Source organism: Hesperophylax consimilis, chromosome 17, assembly GCF_061612785.1.
Source record: "Hesperophylax consimilis isolate HC1 chromosome 17, BYU_Hcon_1.0, whole genome shotgun sequence".
Lineage (NCBI taxonomy): Eukaryota > Metazoa > Arthropoda > Insecta > Trichoptera > Limnephilidae > Hesperophylax > Hesperophylax consimilis.
The window spans coordinates 11,477,444-11,492,279 of record NC_142852.1 but is presented as its reverse complement, the minus strand read 5'-3'; the positions used below and the strand labels follow the sequence as shown (position 1 = coordinate 11,492,279).

Genomic DNA, 14,836 nt, shown 5'->3' with positions numbered 1-14,836 from the left:
GTTTTGATAATAGATTTTTATGGTTCTGGTTCGGTTAGGTGGGATTTCTTGAATGTTTTTGTAACTTCCTAGTTTTTTGGTCGATTCGGCACGATTCGGGGGGTGGAGTTAATGTATTTTATGGTGACATCTCCACCATTTTCTTTCCTTTTTTCCAGCTGAACCCTCAGATCGCTCAGAAATTTTTGTTGCGCCGGTGTTGAGTCGGGGTAAATTCTGACATTGTTCTTGAGAAGACTTCGTTTGCTTAGAATATTTCTGGATTGTGTTGAATTTTGTAGTTCTATTTTTATTGGTCTAGGCTTGTCATTTAATAATTTTCCAACTCTATAAAATTTAGAAATATTTTCATTTGCTGAATTGTCGATTACACCGATTATACTGGTGACAGCTGCCTGGTCATCCAAGATCCTGCCAGCTTCTGTCGCTTTAATGCTTTCGGGCACATTGCAAATAATAATATTTTTAGATCGCACTTGTTGTTCATTCATTTCCGAAATTGCCTCGCAAATATTAAAGTTGTTTTGCGAAGGATTTGCTCTAATATCCTTGTATGCACGCAGTTCTCCTTCTAAATTAGCAGTTTTGGATGCTACAGCTGAAGACATGGTACTTATGGCACTTAAAATTTCACATGCAATTGGGGAAATCTTAGAGATTTGATCCTTGTTAAATTTGTTGGCCGGATCAAAAAGTACTTTATTTAAGGCATTGACAGCTATTTCTGCTTTGGAGATGAAATTTTGTACATCCATTGTGAAACGTTTGAAAATTCACTGTTCACTGCTTATCACTGTTGGGAGTCGATGATTTATTTTTGCTTTTGTTGACACAGTACACAAGTTCTTCCAATGCTAAATACTGCTATGTTAGTAAATAAGTGCTGCTTGTTAATATTCGATAATATTTATGTGTAATAATTCACTGTAATTAGTTTAAATGTTTAATTTTGACAAGAGTAGATCAAAATATGTTTGTACTGTCAAAAGAGTATTGTTGAATTAGTTGTATTATTTATGATGTTGACAGGTACTCGCACCCATCAGCTTCTTTGCTACAGGGAGCTACCAACGTGGAGTAGGCCAAGATCACTTCTTGGCGATAGGGCAAACTACCGTTAGCAAGTGCATAAAACTGTTTATGAAAGCAGTTTTAGAACATCTGTACAGAAGATGGATACATTTTCCGGCTACAAATGAAGCCCGCAAGCAAGTAGAGAGTAGTTTTAGGGAAAAATTAAACTTTCCACATGTTCTGGGATGCATCGATTGCACCCACATCGCCATCGTCACCCCTTCCAGACACGAGGAGCAGTACAAAAACCACAAAGGATTTTATTCGCTGAATGTTCAAGTGGTAAATATTTTTTCAGAAATAAAACAGCCGGATTGTTGTTTTCAAATTTTATTGAAGGTTTTTTATGTTTGATAAACAGGTCTGCGATGCTACGTTGAAAATATTGAGCATCAACACACGCTTCCCGGGTACTGTCCATGACCAATTCATTTGGAATAATAGTTTAGTCTAAACTGAAATGAACAGACTATACAATCAGAAAATTGGGACATATTTCTTGCTAGGTATGTATTTCAACAACTCATTTAAAAAAAGGCAAAAAAATCATAATTTAGTAGTTATATGTACCTATTATAATGGGTGTTTTGTTTCAATCAGGCGATTCTGGATATACACTCGAGCCTTATCTGATGACACCAATATTGAATGCAGTCGAGGGGAGTGCCCAATACAGATACACAAAGGCGCACTGTGAGGCGAGATGTTCCGTAGAACGCCTATTTGGGGCATGGAAGGCTATATTCCGTTGCCTCAGGAAAGACAGAGTTCTCCATTATGAGCCCGATGCTGCTGGTCAAATAATTATTACTTGTGCTATACTATACAACATGATGAAGCACTATAAGTCAGTTTCCTTGTTGAACTATATGCATTTAAAAAAGTAAGGCAACAGTACAAAATATTAATAAATTGTTCTCTATTTTCAGATTAACAGACGATTATAATGATAATGTAGAGTTAAGAGAGGTTGAGCTGCTGCACCAGCCTGAAGATGTCAGCAGGGTTGTTGCAGCCCGCAGAGTGAGAGACGAACTAGTGCGAAAGTACTTCTCCCACGAATGATAATATATTAAACAAGGAAACTGACTTATAGTGCTTCATCATGTTCAAACATTGTATCGTATGTACCTACATTGTAAAAACAATTCACGCCTCACAGAGACATTGCAAGAGTTTGAAGAACTGCTACTAATCAAGTATACATATATGCAAAGCGCTCTATGCAATATTTCTCAAAAAGAACTTCAATAGTACTTTAAAACACTGTATTGTATGTACCTACATTGTAAAAACAATTCACGCCTCACAGAGACATTGCAAGAGTTTGAAGAACTGCTACTAATCAAGTATACATATATGCAAAGCGCTCTATGCAATATTTCTCAAAAAGAACTTCAATAGTACTTTAAAACACTGTATTGTATGTACCTACATTGTAAAAACAATTCACGCCTCACAGAGACATTGCAAGAGTTTGAAGAACTGCTACTAATCAAGTATACATATATGCAAAGCGCTCTATGCAATATTTCTCAAAAAGAACTTCAATAGTACTTTAAAACACTGTATTGTATGTACCTACATTGTAAAAACAATTCACGCCTCACAGAGACGTTGCGAGAGTTTGAAGAACTGCTACTAATCAAGTATACATATATGCAAAGCGCTCCATGCAATATTTCTCAAAAAGAACTTCAATAGTACTTTAAAACACTGTATTGTATGTACCTACATTGTAAAAACAATTCACGCCTCACAGAGACATTGCAAGAGTTTGAAGAACTGCTACTAATCAAGTATACATATATGCAAAGCGCTCTATGCAATATTTCTCAAAAAGAACTTCAATAGTACTTTAAAACACTGTATTGTATGTACCTACATTGTAAAAACAATTCACGCCTCACAGAGCCATTGCAAGAGTTTGAAGAACTGCTACTAATCAAGTATACATATATGCAAAGCGCTCTATGCAATATTTCTCAAAAAGAACTTCAATAGTAGTTTAAAACATTGTATTGTATGTACCTACATTGTAAAAACAATTCACGCCTCACAGAGACATTGCAAGAGTTTGAAGAACTGCTACTAATCAAGTACATATTCATATATGCAAAGCGCTCCATGCAATATTTCTCAAAAAGAACTTCAATAGTACTTTAAAACACTGTATTGTATGTACCTACATTGTAAAAACAATTCACGCCTCACAGAGACTTTGCGAGAGTTTGAAGAACTGCTACTAATCAAGTATACATATATGCAAAGCGCTCCATGCAATATTTCTCAAAAAGAACTTCAATAGTACTTTAAAACACTGTATTGTATGTACCTACATTGTAAAAACAATTCACGCCTCACAGAGACGTTGCGAGAGTTTGAAGAACTGCTACTAATCAAGTACATATTCATATATGCAAAGCGCTGCATGCAATATTTCACAAAAAGAACTTCAATAGTAGTTTAAAACATTGTATTGTATGTACCTACATTGTAAAAACAATTCACGCCTCACAGAGACATTGCAAGAGTTTGAAGAACTGCTACTAATCAAGTACATATTCATATATGCAAAGCGCTCCATGCAATATTTCTCAAAAAGAACTTCAATAGTACTTTAAAACACTGTATTGTATGTACCTACATTGTAAAAACAATTCACGCCTCACAGAGACGTTGCGAGAGTTTGAAGAACTGCTACTAATCAAGTATACATATATGCAAAGCGCTCCATGCAATATTTCTCAAAAAGAACTTCAATAGTACTTTAAAACACTGTATTGTATGTACCTACATTGTAAAAACAATTCACGCCTCACAGAGACGTTGCGAGAGTTTGAAGAACTGCTACTAATCAAGTACATATTCATATATGCAAAGCGCTGCATGCAATATTTCACAACAAGTACTTCAATAGTAGTTTAAAACATTGTATTGTATGTACCTACATTGTAAAAACAATTCACGCCACACAGAGACATTGCAAGAGTTTGAAGAACTGCTACTAATCAAGTATATGTATATGCAAAGTGCTGCATGCAATATTACACAACACGTACTTTAAAATATTGTATTGTATGTATCTAAATTGTAAAAAAATGACATTTGTTGTTGAGTTTCACTTTTTCACAAGAAACATAAAAATTATGAACATACAAAACGTTAATAAAAATAAAAATTTAACACACAAAGTATACAAAAAACTTATTATCTTGAAAATTATTAAAAAAAACCTAAAAACTAATCGCAGTCATCCTCCGACTCCAACTGCAACGTATAGTTGGGCGAGTTAGCAAATTATGTTGACGGTTGTTTCGATGGTTGAGTTTGTCTAGAATTAGAAATGTTTTATTAGAGATCTCATTCATTCTACTTTCATCGTACCTCCTAGCTGGACTGCTTGCCTCTCCAAGGACAATTGTTAATAATCGTGTTCCATCCCTTGTGAACATACTTCGCAATCTCTCAAGTGACATATTAAATAATGCAATATTTAATTTAATTTGTTCAGTTTTGTACATTAAATGTTTTTAAAAGCCTGTATAGATGTATAGCAAATAAATACCTCGCCAACTGTCGTTGGAGTAAACAAACCCTTTCACGTTCCACTGCCGTGTATCTCTGAAACAAGAGATGATAATTCATTAATTTACTAACTTTATTTACCTTCTAGAGTAAATTAGTTATTAGTGCCAGTGAGACGAGACCAGAAAAGCACCATGTCTATGTAGACACTGTATCTTGCCCGGTCTCGGGGTGCCCTGACAAATAATTACAAAAAGGAACAGGAAATACCTCAAAAATGTCAGCAAATCGATCCATTGAACTCTGAAATGATAAATAACAACTCATTAATTTAATTTAGATAACAATAGGTAGTCGACATACTAAAAGGAAGATTATAAATGAATTTATTCATTTTGAATTTCTCGCCAAGCTGTATTTTACATGTTTATTAATTTTTTTTAACACAAAGAATATCTAAACAAACAGAACAATAAAAACTCCACCGCGCAAAATGGAAAAATAGTACATTGGGAATAGTACAATAAATAAATGAAATAAGTCAAAGCTAATAATAATAGAAGAGTATGTATGAGACGATGTATGAATGTAAATGAGGCAAGGAGTGTGTGCCAAGACCGAGTTGTTTGGCGGTCCGTCCTCTCTGCCTACCCCTGCGGGGAAACGGCGTGATGGTTAGTTAGTTAGTTAAGTCAAAGCTGGGCATTTTATTTTGTTCTACTAAGATTTAATTCTAATTTAAAAGTACAGTGCCACACTTATACGTTGGCAGTGGCCTAAACATGGATTGACGCTATTTCTTTATATTTTAATCTGGCAACTTACACGTGTAGCGCTGTATTTGGGAGTGATTCGAAGAGAAATAGGAAATACCTTAAAAATATTGGAGAATTTATTAATAGCTCCCACAAGCTCCTTGGATGATTCGTTACTAGCCTCCTGCGCCATCACCATCCGAACCCCCACATCTGGCTTGTCAGTTAGCTTCCTCTTCTTGCTCGGGCGAGAAGGGGAAGCTATGTCACGCCATGTCTATAAAATGTAAAAATAATGTCAGGTTAAAAGTGATTTACCGTCTTATATCAAGTGTCTCGATGATAGATTATATTAGAAGGTCAGCAAAGTTTGCTGCAACCAGTTTGTATAGGTAGGTACAAATACTCACTGTTTTCCACTGCTCGTCTGACTTAGCAGGACATAATTCTGCCAGTTGTTCCGCCAAATTCCGAACCCCGAGGTCCCACAAACCTTCCAGCGGCGAACTCCGAATGGTCAGCCATATAGCTGGTTAGCAGATCCATTTGACTGGTCGTCGACCTTACTCTCTTCCTGAAATCATAATATCAGCATTTTGAATATCTTAAAATACTGCGTATGATTGAAATATTAGTAAAAATAACTTCAAAATTTTGACACAATAGAATGTAAGTATATTGTAACGGACGTAGTTGACCATATTATTTAATTTCATAAAAATTGTTTACTTTTATAAAATGTCCCTACTCCACGCCACTGGCAAAATCACCACTCCCCGCCACTGGTCATTTTGTCCAGTTTTCGGCCCAAGCGGCTTGAAAACTTTGACTCCGAATGGCTTCGATACCACATCGCCGGCTTACCTGCCGCGTGGATCAATGTCCAGCATTTTTTCTATGTAAATTTTACATAGAAAAATCAATTTTTAAACATTGCAAATATGTATATTTTACTTGTTCATCCCCTCGGCGGTAGTCAAATAAACACTATTTTCGATATACTACCGCTGAGGAGATATTAAAAAAAAGCTGTTTTTCACCCATATGTAAACCCATTTTTGAACAATATTTTTTACCCTTTTTGCGTGTACAAAAATCCAGGAACCTCGTAGCATAGTGAATCTTATCTCTTTCTGAGCGCTATGTTACGGGGGACCTCGGAAAAATACTAACTTAACATGTTTTACAAATTTGATCGCTTGAGATCATTTTTACACATTTATTTTACAAACATTTCTTATTTTTTGTCGTATCTTGACAAACAAAAAATCTAGTTGTCAAGATACACATTCCTATAACTACTATGCATTTAAACTATGAAATTATCATTCATGTAAGCGCTCAAAATCTTTTCTAACTCTCAAATTTAAGCGACTACTATCACCAGTACTACCGACAAAATGAATATGCAACAGTTTGTCGGAGGCTATAAACTCATTGTTGGCGCGGGTACAACCCCCCACCACTTTTGGGCTCCTAGCCCAATGTCGGGCGCGAGTCAGGCTAATTAAATATAAGCAGCCACATAATTAAAAATAAATCAGTTCATCTTTACCACCAAAACCAAGCGTTTTATTTATCTACAAGTGACTCCTGCCCAACATCTGCCTCACCTCGCCGAGTCTTCTGCTCCAAGATCTTCTGGTGTTACCTCTTCAAGACCAGCCGGCCCTCCTTTGGAAAACCGCCAACACCAGAAGCGAGCAGAGACAACAGCACACCCAGTGCCCACTATTCACCAAGCCTGGGTGCGGGAGGCAGATTTCATCAAATATACAACTATCATCATCATCATCGGCCGTAAAGGAGCATTCTCATCGGTTGAAGACACGGTTTGGACCCGGCGCCTAAATCTACAGTCTTGTGCGGACTCCCGTCCAGTACATATATCTCTTTGATAATAATGGAAATTCTTTCACATAAAAAGATAAATAAATAACTTACCCAGCTACCATTGCTTGCGACATCGTAAAATATTAAAAAAAACAAGGCGGTTACAATGATCAAGCTTGAAATCTGACGTTTGACGTCTGACGTCTATCCAATTCATAGACAATTCCGTCCCAGTATTGCCAGCGTATATCGATTTGTATTTATTGCCTTATCGATGTCGTTAGAGATATCAATAGTGTTCTCATGCTAGGGAAGTCGTTATAAAATGGTCGGTAGATACGCTTAGCAATACGATATCGTTAAGTTCGATCGATTCTCATGCTAAGGCCCGATCATCCGATTGCTTTGACCAATATTTGTTAGTAAATATATATATTTTTAAGTTTGTCCTTCACGGAAAATTAATTTTACTCCAGTTGATTACTCGAGTATAATTTCTCATTAGAATAATAAGTTAAAATTTTGTAGATTATAAAATATACATATTTTTAAGTTCGTCCTTTACGGAAAATTAATTTTACTCCAGTTGATTACTCGAGTATAATTTCTCATTAAAATAATAAGTTAAAATTTTGTAGATTATAAAATATATATACAAATGTGAGATGCTTCGAAACACAAATACATTTATATTTCTGGTCACGATCAGTTCAACTTAGCTCATATGTATTTGTAAGTTTATTTTTTATGTCAACTTGGATTATACGACGATATGAACCCGCATATCCTCTTGTATTCTAAGCTTAATACCATATGAACTGTGTTCATATACCCTTATATTATTTTACTTTAAATAAGAACATATGGAGTTATTCGCCCAGTATTTCACGTTGTTCCGACTTTAAATCTATTGTGCTTACATAGGTCTCATTGCCCATTTGTCTATGTAAGTATCTTTACTATTACAAAAAAAAAAATTGTTAAGTTTCTATAAACAAGTTACTACTGAACTAATATTAATAAATTTTTATAATATCAAAACTTCATCATTTGAAGAATTAAAATCAATCCTAAAAAATAAGTTAGTGATTGATTGGTTCCTGTGAGAACCTCAGTAATTAGTTACACTAATACTACAATTTACAAATTGTACCCTCGGGGACAAAAGGCGAATACTTAATTGATAGGCACCATTTTAGCAATGGTTGTAGACTATTCAAAGCACCATTTATTTACGATGGTCGCTAACTATTCTATTGGCACCATTTTTAACGATGGTTGTTTACTAAATAATTTGGCATCATTCTTGCAATGATTGTAAGACTATTCTTAACACCAATCATTTACAATGGTTGGTTTTATCCTATATTTCATATACCAATGGTAAATTAAACTTATATGTTGTTTTCTATTGTATAACTGTCAGAAAACTAAACCCACGAGACCAGTTTAGGGAGTTAGATAGGAATACTCTTCTATAGAGTAACTCTTCTTTTCCAAAATGGATTTAGAATCAGTGATAATGTGCAGATGGTACACCATCTACGAGTGTAGCCTACTTTGGCTTATTTAAAAAGTGGATCTGAACAGTGATGCTTTGTGCATATTTAATGTTTTGATGTATTTTGATGTCATGCTTTAGTGATAATATTTGTATACTAATTTTAAGTTCTATTCTGTTATAGATGCTACGTCTACGGTAGTCCCAGACGAGAGTCAGAATACATCACCCAGCGTCGTACATGCTGCGGGTGATTACGGGCCCCGTCCACGTATCTTCTTACTGCTAATTGTGTACGATTTAAGGTCTTTATTTCTAAGTTCTGATTTTGTTATATCTAATACTCTGAACTTCAATTGGATGCGCCGCAAACTCATCCATCATGTCTTACGCATGATGGGCGCGACTGATTTTGTGACACACCCATTTGCAAGCATACTATTGCTTTTAGTACATTTCTGCTATATAACTCATTTTTTATGTTATTATATCATGTATGTTTTAGGAACCCATCAGACCAAGTTAGGGTATCTCTTAGCTCAGGCTTTTATTTTGTTCTCCTCGTGTTTGAGGGCAAACACGTTGGGGGCGACCGGGGTAATGTTATGAAAATAACATACGATTATTACACAAAGTAAGAACCTGTCAAATCTGTGATTTATCTTGTCTATTGTTTATGCTCTGGCAACTTGGAACTCTAACAGGAAGTGACAAGAAATTCAAGATGGCTTCACTTCCCGGCCGGACAGAGCGGAGACAGGGTGTCCGGTCGGGGTTCAATTATTATTTCTGGATTGGGTTTATAAAAACAGTTTATTTTTAAACAAGTTCTGCTGTGTAATTATTATTACGCGTGACAGCTGTTTCGCCCTCTGAAGGCATTATCAAATTACAAAATAGTGGCATTTATAAACTCCAGTGTGACGAATGCAACGCTGTTTATGTTGGACAAACGGGCCGGTCCTTTAACACTAGGTTCAAAGAACATATAAGATCTTTTAAAAATAATAATAAAATGCAATCTCAATTTGCCAAACATCTCCTAGATGAAAATCACTCACTTAATGATAATAAACTCCGTTACACGTACAAAATAAAGGCCGTAAACTGAATCTTTTAGAACAATTAGAAATTAACAAAAACTCTAATAATCCGAAAGCTATTCTAATTAATGAACAAACAAATATAATTCGTTCACCCCTACTAGATATCTTCAAACCTAGTGCAAATATGATTGCACTATGAAGTACTTAATTATGCTATTAAAATAACCCTATGAGTCATCGTTTGGGAATAACTAACATAAAGACATTCAATCAAATTTAAACATTACACTAATTGGGGAAACTTTGCTGGGGTAATAACCATTAATAATTTCTAATATTTTACTCAAAAATCAATTAAGAAATCAGTAATTGAAATCAAAATACCTACCTAGAAATAATATAAATGTATCGTCTGTAAGTGGGCTACCCACAGTTTGATAATGCCTTCAGAGGGCGAAACAGCTGTCACGCGTAATAATAATAACACAGCAGAACTTGTTTAAAAATAAACTGTTTTTATAAACCCAATAACAATATTATTGAATATATAAAAAATAAAAAATAAAATGGAGTTCTACAAATTAAACTTATTAACAATAAATTATATCTGGAGGTCTGAGGATCTATTCGAAAGTTATTTCATGGATTTGTGATTAATACCGAAATGTTCAGTTTGTGCTTCAAGATTAGAAGTCTAGTTATATTTCCCGCGAGTGGAATTCGCCCCGGGTGGCGTGGATAATGAAAACGTATTTCACCATGTGTGGCCATGGGGGTAATCAGTGTTTATCCAAGCGATCGGTGATTATTTCTGCCGATAGACTGTTTTCGCCGTGTGCATTTTGATTCGGAGCATTATTTAGTTCCACCTTGCCTCGTGGAAGGGCAACTTACGGATTAACCGTGAAACCGGCACTTGGCTGGACCACACTGGGCCGTTGGCCAGCCACATCCTGATGCCGTCTACTCCTCTTGGCTGGACCACACTGGGCCGTTGGCCAGCCACATCTTGATGCTGTCGTTTACTCCTCTTGGCTGGACCACACTGGGCCGTTGGCCAGCCACATCTCGATGCTGTCGTCTACTCCTCTTGGCTGGACCACACTGGGCCGTTGGCCAGCCACATCCTGATGCTGCCGTCCTCTAGCTACATGGCTGATTCATCTACTCCGCCATTCGCGGCACTCAGTGTTCGTTCCTCATAGCTACGTACGTTCATATTATTTTAGACAGGGTAGATAGATTCTACGTTCTGGTCGATGGGGGTAAGTTTTCACCTTTTTGTATTTCTCTGTGAAATTTATCAAATATAACTTGTTACGGCCAGTCCAAACTTTAACCAAATTATTTTCATTCTGTAACCTTGCAACTTCCTTTCAAACATCATGTAGATGGGATATATTTTTCCCCGCCCTGAATGGAGAATTATGCTCTACCGTCGGTAGGTCGGTTTGGCGAGCTCTTTTCCAGTTCAACCACTGGAAGGGACTCTGGCGCGTTGGCCTTCAAAGACCAACAAAGTCAAACATGGCCACCCACTATTCAATCATAATAACAGTCAATAATGTACTTAAAAAAACCAAACACAATAACAGCCTATAAACACATCTATGGGCTAAGTAAGTATCCTAACATATTGATAACATTGTGCCCAATACCTATTCATAACAGTTTGTATCTAGCTTTTGTTTTGATAATTAGCTTGTCAATCTGTGTTATTTGATTAGGTTATAAAAAGCCTCGCCGAGTGGATTTCTCACTTCTTCTCTCTTAAAAAATAGTAACAGTCAGTCATTATGTTCAACTGACCGTTATTAAAAGTGTTTTACCCGGTCGGGAATATTTTTAACTCGTAACATTAAATAAAGTACAAATGCAGTTTTGTGCAACAAAAACTATGCGTCTGTTATTTTCCATCAATTCTTAACAATAAGAATATTATATTGAGTTTATTATGTTGATAGATTTAATATCACATTTATTTTGAAATTACAGTATATATTTGATTTAGTATTGAAGAAGCTAGGTTTCCTAGAATAAGTAAGTATTCAAAAGTGCCAGGACTACAGAAATGTTATCTATATTGGTCAGAAGTCCTCTGGAGAATGCTTTCACAATAAAATATATACGTAGATTTAGAATATAAGGTATACGTAGATTTAATCTCAAATGATCTACCAGGTAAGGATTGTTCTGTATATTATCTCCATATATAGTTCGTTATAACATAGATAATTGTACAAATGTATTATATATTTGTAAAGCGCCCTTTAGGTGATTTTGCACAAAAACGGCGGTAAACAAAAAAAAACGGCGGTAAAGTTTATAATTATCTAATATAATAAAAATTGAAAAATTTACGTAAAAAATTCAACAAAACTACAAATTACAATGTAAATTTACAAAAAAAAGTAACAAAGTAGACATTGTTTCTGCACTTCTAAATAATAAAATGGATAGTTCGAAATTGCTACCCGTCATTGGTTTAAATGTTCCAACGTGGTGGACTAGGCGCACGACGCTCCTTTATATAGAAGCCAACAACACTAATTCAGCAAATAACTTTCAAATCACTCGCGTAAATCTAATACGAAAAATCACTACTCATATTTTTTTGGCATGATTATATTATTTTATTTTTCAAAAAAAAATTATAAGCAGTCAATTATGATTCGTGCACACATAAACACAGAATCAAAAAATTCTGCTCATCTCTCCACAAACTTTCCTCTTTTTAAATAGTTTTACTCATATATTTATCTAGGTGAAATTACTAAGACATTGAATATAGATACATAATAGGTTCTCTTATCAAGTATAATTTAATACACCTTACCAATTGTATCATAGTAGGACAGAGGCATGCTAAAACTTGATTTAAACTTAATTTTTCAAAAAAAAATTATAAGCAGTCAATTATGATTCGTGCACACATAAACACAGAATCAAAAAATTCTGCTCATCTCTCCACAAACTTTCCTCTTTTTAAATAGTTTTACTCATATATTTATCTAGGTGAAATTACTAAGACATTGAATATAGATACATAATAGGTTCTCTTATCAAGTATAATTTAATACACCTTACCAATTGTATCATAGTAGGACAGAGGCATGCTAAAACTTGATAACGTACGTCCTCCCACGATTGATTCATTAGAATTCAAGTAATACGGGAGTTTAGTCATCCGTCCAATCCCCTATGGATGTTTGGAAAGGTTATGTATCATATGAGTCCTCATATGGTTCGTCAGCTGGCTTTTTTGAATAGTTGCACTCGGAATATGAAAAAAGTTTTTCTCCACTGTACATCAGCGTTTATTTCTTCAAACTTCCTTTTGGAGACCATGGATAGTTGCACTCGGAATATCTAAAAGGTTACTCTCCAGAGTGATTCAGAATGTGTTTCGTCAGGTTGCTCTTTTGAGAAAATGAATTGTTACACATAGAACATGAAAAAGATTTTTCTCCAGTGTGATTCAGCATGTGGATCGTCAGACTGCTCTTATGAGAAAATAATTTGTTGCACAAAGAACATGAAAAGGGTTTTTCTCCAGTGTGAGTGAGCATGTGTTTCGTCAGGTTGCTCTTATGAGAAAATGAATTGTTGCACATAGAACATGAAAAAGGTTTTTCTCCAGTGTGAGTCAGCATATGGCTCGTCAGACTGCTCTTATGAGAAAATAATTTGTTGCACAAAGTACATGAAAAAGGTTTTTCTCCACTGTGAGTCAGCATGTGGCTCGTCAGACTGCTCTTAAAAGAAAATAATTTGCTGCACAAAGAACATGAATAAGGTTTTTCTCCAGTGTGAGTGAGCATGTGTTTCGTCAGGTCGCTCTTTAGAGAAAATGAATTGTTGCACATAGAACATGAAAAAGGTTTTTCTCCAGTGTGAGTCAGCATGTGGCACGTCAGATTGCTCTTTAGAGAAAATGAGTTGTTGCACATAGAACATGAAAAAGGTTTTTCTCTAGTGTGAGTCAGCATATGGCACGTCAGACTGCTCTTTTGAGAAAATGAATTGTTGCACAAAGAACATGAAAAAGGTTTTTTACCACTGTGAGTTCGCATGTGTACCGTCAAATGTCCCTTTTGAGTACACGAATAGTCGCACTCAGAGCATTTAAAAGATTTTTCTCTAGTGTGAGTCAGCATGTGCCTATTCAGATGGCTCTTTTGATTAAATGAAGCGTTGCACAAAGAACATGAAAAAGGTTTTTCTCCAGTGTGATTCAGCATGTGGATCGTCAGACTGCTCTTATGAGAAAATAATTTGTTGCACAAAGAACATGAAAAAGGTTTTTCTCCAGTGTGAGTGAGCATGTGTTTCGTCAGGTTGCTCTTATGAGAAAATGAATTGATGCACATAGAACATGAAAAAGGTTTTTCTCCAGTGTGAGTCAGCATGTGGCTCGTCAGACTGCTCTTATGAGAAAATAATTTGTTGCACAAAGAACATGAATAAGGTTTTTCTCCAGTGTGAGTGAGCATGTGTTTCGTCAGGTTGCTCTTTAGAGAAAATGAATTGTTGCACATAGAACATGAAAAAGGTTTTTCTCCAGTGTGAGTCAGCATGTGGCACGTCAGATTGCTCTTTAGAGAAAATGAGTTGTTGCACATAGAACATGAAAAAGGTTTTTCTCCAGTGTGAGTCAGCATATGGCACGTCAGACTGCTCTTTTGAGAAAATGAATTGTTGCACAAAGAACATGAAAAAGGTTTTTCTCCACTGTGAGTTCGCATGTGTACCGTCAAATGTCCCTTTTGAGTACACGAATAGTCGCACTCAGAGCATTTAAAAGGTTTTTCTCTAGTGTGAGTCAGCATGTGCCTATTCAGATGGCTCTTTTGATTAAATGAAGCGTTGCACAAAGAACATGAAAAAGGTTTTTCTCCACTGTGAATCAGCATGTGGCTCGTCAAATGTTTCTTATGGAAAGATGAATAGTTGCACTCGGAACATTTAAAAGACTTTTCGCCACTATGAGTTAGCATGTGGCTGGTCAAATATTTATTTTGAGAGCATGAATAGTTGCACACAGAACATTTAAAAGACTTTTCGCCACTGTGAGTTAGCATGTGGCTGGTCAAATATTT

At 35.6% G+C, this 14,836-nt stretch overlaps 1 protein-coding gene across 1 annotated transcript; it reads right to left on the bottom strand.

Annotated features, from left to right (window-relative positions):
• Positions 1-13,114: 13,114 nt before the first annotated feature.
• LOC149415982 (uncharacterized) lies at positions 13,115-14,482 on the bottom strand. Its single transcript, XM_089641837.1, has 2 exons — positions 13,895-14,482; positions 13,115-13,474 (listed from the first exon to the last, which is right to left on the bottom strand). Exons 1-2 carry the CDS (start codon positions 14,480-14,482, stop codon positions 13,115-13,117), a joined length of 948 nt encoding a protein of 315 aa, XP_089497963.1.
• Positions 14,483-14,836: the final 354 nt, after the last annotated feature.

What these genes read in the sequence shown, in the direction of transcription:
- LOC149415982 (XM_089641837.1), bottom strand. Translation starts at nt 14,482, where the DNA reads ATGCGAACTCACAGTGGAGAAAAACCTTTTTCATGTTCTTTGTGCAAC. An exon ending in AGAGCCATCTGAATAGGCAC is followed by an intron (nt 13,475 to 13,894) that starts ATGCTGACTCAC and finishes CTGACGAGCCAC; the next exon opens with ATGCTGACTCACAGTGGAGA.